This window comes from Acanthisitta chloris, unplaced genomic scaffold, assembly GCF_000695815.1.
Source record: "Acanthisitta chloris isolate BGI_N310 unplaced genomic scaffold, ASM69581v1 scaffold2735, whole genome shotgun sequence".
Classification (NCBI taxonomy): Eukaryota; Metazoa; Chordata; class Aves; order Passeriformes; family Acanthisittidae; genus Acanthisitta; species Acanthisitta chloris.
The window spans coordinates 8,850-15,680 of record NW_008675188.1 but is presented as its reverse complement, the minus strand read 5'-3'; the positions used below and the strand labels follow the sequence as shown (position 1 = coordinate 15,680).

Below are 6,831 nucleotides of genomic sequence, written 5' to 3'. Positions count from 1 at the left end.
AGTTGTCTGTCTCTGTCTGCGAACCGTTAGTGTCTTGCTGGATGTAATTTTCGTCCTTCTTGTGGAGTTGTGAAGTTTGTCCTGTTATTCTGCAGCTCAGAAGCCGCGGGGAGTTGGGAGATGTATTGAGGATGTGATAACGCTCTTGAACAGGAGCTCATCTCCCTAAGTTAGGACTGATTTATGCTGATTTAGATGGTGATGAGGATGTTTTCTCCTTTCCAGCAAACCTTCCTCTTGATTCCCTGCCTGGAATGGAGATTTCTTCCCACCACTCTCACCTCCTGGAGCAGCTGAACGAACAGAGGAAACAAGACTTGTTCTGTGACTGCAATATCCTGGTGGGGGGAAAGGTTTTCAAAGCCCATCGCAATGTGCTGTTTGCCAGCAGTGGCTACTTCAAAATGCTCCTGTCCCAGAGCTCCAAGGAGTCCAGTCAGCCCACGATAGCCACGTTTGAGGTCTTTTCTCCAGAGACGTTTGTGGTCATCCTGGACTTTGTGTATTCAGGGATATTGTCTTTAACTGGTCAGAATGTGATCGAGGTCATGTCAGCTGCCAGCTACCTGCAGATGACTGACATCCTCAGCGTCTGCAAGACCTTCATTCAGTCCTCACTGGACATCAGTGAAAAGGAAAAGGATCATTACCTCAGCCTCTCTGCCAAAAGCACAAGCTCTGAGCCTGCCCGTCCTGCTCTGTATCGCTCCAGGAGGAAAGCCAAGAGCAACCCCCGGCGCTCCTACTCCATCCCGGAGGAAAAGCCCAACGTGAACGAGAACTCCTGCAGCAGTTACAGCAGCTACCTAAACTCCCAGGTGGTGCTGCAGAGGGCAGACACGCAGCTGGCCAGGAGGGGCAGAAAGCAGGGCACCACGAGGAAGAGGAGGAGGCATCTGGGCCTGTCCCAGGACCAAGAGTTGGGGCAGAGCAAACCGGACCAAGCGGAGCGCGACGGCGGCTCCGGCCACGGAGCTGGGGAGCCCGAGTTGGATGCTGAGAATGATGTGGGTCGTGAGGATTATGGATATCGTGAGGGATCAGAGGAGGTACCCAAGAGGTGGTCTGTCACTCAGCTAGAGCAAGAACTTTCCAGAACTCCTGAGTTCATGGAGTTAAAGGCAGAAGAACTGTACAGCTCAATGCCAACGATTTTAGGTGTGATGAGTAGTTGGAATGAAGGTAAAAAAGGGGAGATGGTTTGGAAATGTTTGGCTGGGAGAGTCAGAGGTGGATGAATATATATAATAGTTCTGTATTTATGATTGTATGTAGAAAAAAAATGTCCTGAGAAAACTATCAAATGGTCATTTCACATGGTCAGGAAGAAATATGAGCTTTGGGGATGGATATATACTTATATATGGGCTTTGGAAATACAGAAATTTGAGCTTTGGGGGATGGTGGATGGATCTGCATATCTATACATGTATATACACACTATATATATTTAGCATAGAACCAACCAGGTTGGAAAAGAGCTCCAAGATCATGAAGTCCAACCTCCTGGGGAGAAGAAAACCAACCCTTAGGGTCAGATATTGGAGTAGGTTTACCCAGGGAGGTGGTGGAGTCACCATCCCTGGAGGTGTTTCAGAGGTGTCTGGGGGCAATGGAAGGATAAGGTTTAGGGGTTACAGCAGTGATAGGTTAATGGTTGGACTCGATGAGCTTAAAGGTCTCCTCCAACCTTGATGATTCCACGAATCCCCACCTGACTCCAACCTCCTGTCAGGGAGTTGCAGAGGGTGATAAGGTCTCCCCTGAGCCTCCTCTTCTCCAGGCTGAACACCCCCAGCTCCCTCAGCCTCTCCTCATGGCACTTGTGCTCCAGTCCCTTCCCCAGCCTCGTTGCTCTTCTCTGGACCTGCTCCAGCACCTCAATGTCCCTCCTGAGCTGAGGGGCCCAGAGCTGAGCACAGGATTCAAGGTGTGGCCTCACCAGAGTCCAGGGCAGAATCACCTCCTGGTCCTGCTGACCACACTGTTCCTGACCCAGGCCAAGATGCTATTGACCTCCTTGGCCCCCTGAGCACACTGCTGGCTCACGTTCAGCTCCCTGTCCATCCAAACTCAATGTCCCTTTATATCCCTATATATACACACACATCCCCCAAAGCTCATATTTTACCCACAATCCTTATATAAACCACTTGGGAATTCTTTTTCCCCCTTTTTTTTTAGTGCCAGGCAGAGCAAACCCAAAGTGCTGTGTGTTTCAGCCTGTCTGACACGGCCCTGTCCCCGCAGGTGAGCTGCCCCAGGCGCGGTTCAAGTGCCCGTTCTGCACACACACGGTGAAACGCCGCGCGGATCTCAAGCGCCACCTACGCTGCCACACCGGGGAGAGACCCTACCCCTGCGCCGCCTGCGGGAAGAGGTTCACCCGCCTGGAGCACCTGCGCAACCACTTCCACACGGTACTGCATTCCCAGCGGGAGGCTGCAGGGGGAGAGGAAGGGTTCACCGGGACTAGCTGTTGAGGTGTTTCCAGAGCTAACAGCAGAGGAGGTTCCTAGCTGCACATCATAGAAGCGTCAAGGTTGGAAGAGACCTCTAAGATCATCGAGTCCAAAACCATAAACCTGTCACTGCTGGAACTGTTAAACTGCATCTTGCAGCACCAGGTCCAGATGCCTCTTAAACACTTCCAGGGAAGTGTTATTAGTTGTTATTTAACTTGGCAAAAAAGAGACCTCTAAGATCATCGAGTCCAAAACCATAAACCTGTCACTGCTGGAACTGTTAAACTGCATCTTGCAGCACCAGGTCCAGATGCCTCTTAAACACTTCCAGGGAAGTGTTATTAGTTGTTATTTAACTTGGCAAAAATGCAAGTGCCATGAGGAGAGGCTGAGGGAGCTGGGGGTGTTCAGCCTGGAGAAGAGGAGGCTCAGGGGTGACCTTCTCACCCTCTGCAACTCCCTGACAGGAGGTTGGAGTCAGGTCGGGATTCGTGGAATCATCAAGGTGGGAGGAGCCCTTTAAGCTCATCGAGTCCAACCATTAACCTATCACTGCTGTAACCCCTAAACCTTATCCTTCCATTGCCCCCAGACACCTCTGAAACACCTCCAGGGATGGTGACTCCACCACCTCCCTGGGTAAACCTACTCCAATATCTGACCCTAAGGGTTGGTTTTCTTCTCCCCAGCAGCTAGTGACAGGATGAGAGGACATGGTCTCAAGCAGCACCAGGGGAGGGTTAGGTTGGATATTAGGAATAATTTCTTGACAGATTGGAACATTGAATTGGACATTGGAATGTGCTGCCCAGGGAGGTGGTGGAGGCACCATCCCTGGAGGTGTTTAAGGAGAGACTGGATGTGGCACTTAGTGCCACAATCTGGGTGACATGGTGGTGTTATGTGGGAGAATTTCTGACATTTGAGCAATCCAGCCTTGCTAGCAGGGCCTGAGCAAGCTGCAAACTGAGCCGTTCAGGGACGCAGCTGTGGTTGGAATGAGAAACAAAGTAGTGAGATAAACAACTCCGGGTGTGAAACACAGAAGTTGAAGATAGTTAGGGGTGGAGAATAATGATTAAGCATTTTATGACTGCTATGTTACTAACCAATTATATTGTGTGTAAGGCAGACTGGTAGTAGTAGTTAACCAACAATAAGTAGATGCTTATAATAGGTGTGGATAAAGAATCACTGTTGTAAATAATAAAGGAGATTCACGAAGATAATAATGTCGTCGCCTCTTTGTACGTGAACTCCCACAACTGGTGCCCGAAAGGGACCCTGAAATTCACTGCTGAGCAGTGCCCAGTGGATGGATGAAAAGTGTGTCTTGAATAGGAATTTAAACCTCCGACTGAAAAAGTCGGGGAAGCCCCAGAAAGAGTCGGGGAAGCCTCTGAGAAAGTCGTGGATGAGGAACCACTGTGAAAAGTGGTCGGTCGGGGAGGAGATAGGGTTTAAACTCCTCCAACATATGCTCTCTGTGAGAGAAATTTCTTAGGAAGCACAAGCACTTAAAGGCTTGATGGGCACAGTACAGTATAGGGACTTAATCCCCGGGATCGGAGCTGCGTTTGAGTTGCCCACCCGGGAAGAAGCTAACAAGTATTCTACTCTCTGGGAACTAATTAGGGAAATTTTGCGGGTGATCAAGGGGGAGCGTGGCGCTGCCACTTCTGCTTTAACCCCAGAAGGAAGCGAGAAAACTCCTAACAGAATCCACAAAAAGTGTGGTCTCCCCTCCCTCTGCTCCAACAGAATCAACAAAAAGGTATTCCCTGCAATTGAATTAGAATGGTGGGGAGGCAATACACAAGTGCCACCGTCTGCTCCATTAGGAGAACTATTAAAAGAGCAGGATAGAAGCTTTTCTTTTTGTATGTAAAACAGTCTGGGGAAAGGCGTGTGAGTTAACCCAAAGGGGACAAGCTTAAGAACAGCAATTACGGAAGGCAAAGGCAGCAGCCATCCTACAGCAACAGGCTTTGATAGTGGCTATGGAGATATGAGAAAAAAAAAAAAAGTTATGGCAGAGAAATAAATGACCACAGGCATGTTGATGCCTCAGAAATTTGGTCTCACCTCATCCTGTTGTGTACCGGTCCCATCAGGATGCTGCTGCAAAATTATGAGATCTAATTTTGGGGTGGATCCCACCAGAACTCGAAGACCACATTGCCTCTGTGGGGATTTCTGCTAAGATTCTGTGCCCACTTCCCCCCGAATGGGAGTCTCGACTGATCACCTTACTGTGTTGTGATAACAGCCATGGGGAGGTGCCTGGGCTGGCAGAGGATCAGGGTGTTGCTGCTGTTCTGTGCTGCTGTACTGGATGGGCTGGAACTCCTGTGTGAAGTTGAAAGGACTGTGAAGAGACTGTGACCTGTGATGAGCCATGGTGAAGCAGAGACTCACCTGCAGCCTCTGATACGAACTATACTAATGATGGACTCTAGCAGGAATCCCTTGTCGCTAGCAAGGCAACAAGAACAGTTCATTGCACTGTTCCACCAGATGGCCTGGCCTGAAAGGACCAGGGATGGAGATTGTAATGGATGTACCTTTAAATTGTTAAACCATGATTTGAGTTGTTTGTTACAGGAATTACTATGATACAGCAGGAACCATCTGAACCAATGGAGGAGAAACCTGACAAGAAGCAGTGCAAGTGCAGAAGTGACCTGACCTGAACTGGATTTTGTGCCTGGTAACTCCAAGCAACACACTATCTCTTCTGTCCTGAGTGACCAGCAGAACAGATGGAACCCAAAGTCATGAACTAGATTAATTAGCAGACATTGTGTGGACATTTTGCAGGGGTGATCCATAGGCCAAGGGAATAATATCTCAACCCATGAGGGTTAAGCAACTGCTGAACTAGCACATGGTTCTATGAAGTCAGTGATGTTAAAACAAAAGGGGGAATAGGGGCCTTGACCCCTCAGGAACAAATTGCCAAAGATACATATGTTAAATTGCTGGTCTGATAACAGTATCCCAATTCTAAAACATTTTGCCTCCGTGGCAGAAGACAAAATTAATGTGTCTAGCAAAGCCACCATTTCGATCAAAAATTTAAAATCAGTTAATTGTGTCATTGAGTGACTCCAGTTTTAATCTGTGTTCTACTATTATTAATGATACCATGTTTGTTACAATGTATGCAATTGCTAGTCTGACATAGTTTAGATATAATTTTTAAAGCAAAAAGGGGGATATGTTAGGGCCTGGCTAGCTGAGGAGCTGTAACTTGAGCAACAGTTAAAAGGAATTCTTAAGCAATGAAAACAAGACACACAATTAGGTCTCACTGACCTTGTTTCTATCTTCACATATTCCTGTGTCTTCAATCCATCACTTATAATGGTCTCATTTTCTCCTGCTGCCAGAGTTTTTAGGACTGGTTTGGTTTTACTGTTTTATAGAGAAGTCATTTTGCTAACAAGCTAAAAGAGTGCTATTAATTAGATTCTCATATATAATAATATATAGATAATCCTTGCTATCAGTTTCCCAGGATGTGAGAGCAGGATGCAGCTTAAAATTGTAACCTTTCACAAGAATTGTACATAGTGACAAGAGAGCAACCAGTCAAAAGTTGTGTGATTAGTGCATAGCTGCATGTAGGGGAGACTTTATACTATACATACTGTTAGGTGCCCAAAATAAAGTATATTTTTGGGTGGCCTAAAGATTTAGTTAAGGTTAATCATTTGTTTATTATATGTTTATTGTTGATGGTGATACCGTGTGTTTTAAGATTCATTTCTGGAAGGATTAGTAAAGCCATGAAGCAAGTCTGGATTGGGGATTTGTGGGAGAATTTCTGATTGCTAACAGACATGTGAGCAATCCAGCCTTGCTAGCAGGGCCTGAGCAAGCTGCAAGCTTATAATAGGTGTGTACAAAAGAATCACTTTTGTAAATAATAAAGGAGATTCACAAAGATAATAATGGTGTTGCCTTTTTGTACATGAACTCCTGCAGTGTTAGGTCATGGGTTGGACTCAATGATCAGAGTATGTTAAGGGGTTGGAATGGACCTTAGGGATCATCCAGCCCCAACCCCCTGCCCTGGGCAGGAACACCTCCCCCCAGACCAATTTGTTCAACCTGAGATTGGCTAAATCTCAAATCTGATTGAATAAAATATCACAGAGCTCTTTTCCAACCTTAATGATTCTGTAATTACACTTAACATCTTTTTCTTTAGCATGACTCAGTGCATTCCTATTTGCTACAAGAAGGATAAATGTTCTTTTGGATGAACACTGACTTTTCCAACTGTAAATCCCTCTAGATACACCAAGCTGGCAAACTGATCTGCAGGAAGTGCAAGCGGCAGGTGACGGAGCTGACGGGC

The 6,831-nt window shown here is 46.8% G+C and overlaps 1 protein-coding gene across 1 annotated transcript in view; it reads left to right on the top strand.

Moving 5' to 3' along the window:
* Window positions 1-254: 254 nt before the first annotated feature.
* The window catches only part of ZBTB8A (zinc finger and BTB domain containing 8A), a 6,908-nt gene continuing 331 nt past the window's right edge, over window positions 255-6,831 (top strand). Inside the window, 3 exon segments of the mRNA XM_009075624.1 lie at window positions 255-1,182; window positions 2,251-2,420; window positions 6,769-6,831. The exon segment at window positions 6,769-6,831 is cut by the window's right edge and continues 9 nt beyond it. Of these exon segments, the coding sequence (XP_009073872.1) occupies window positions 255-1,182; window positions 2,251-2,420; window positions 6,769-6,831 (1,161 nt within the window).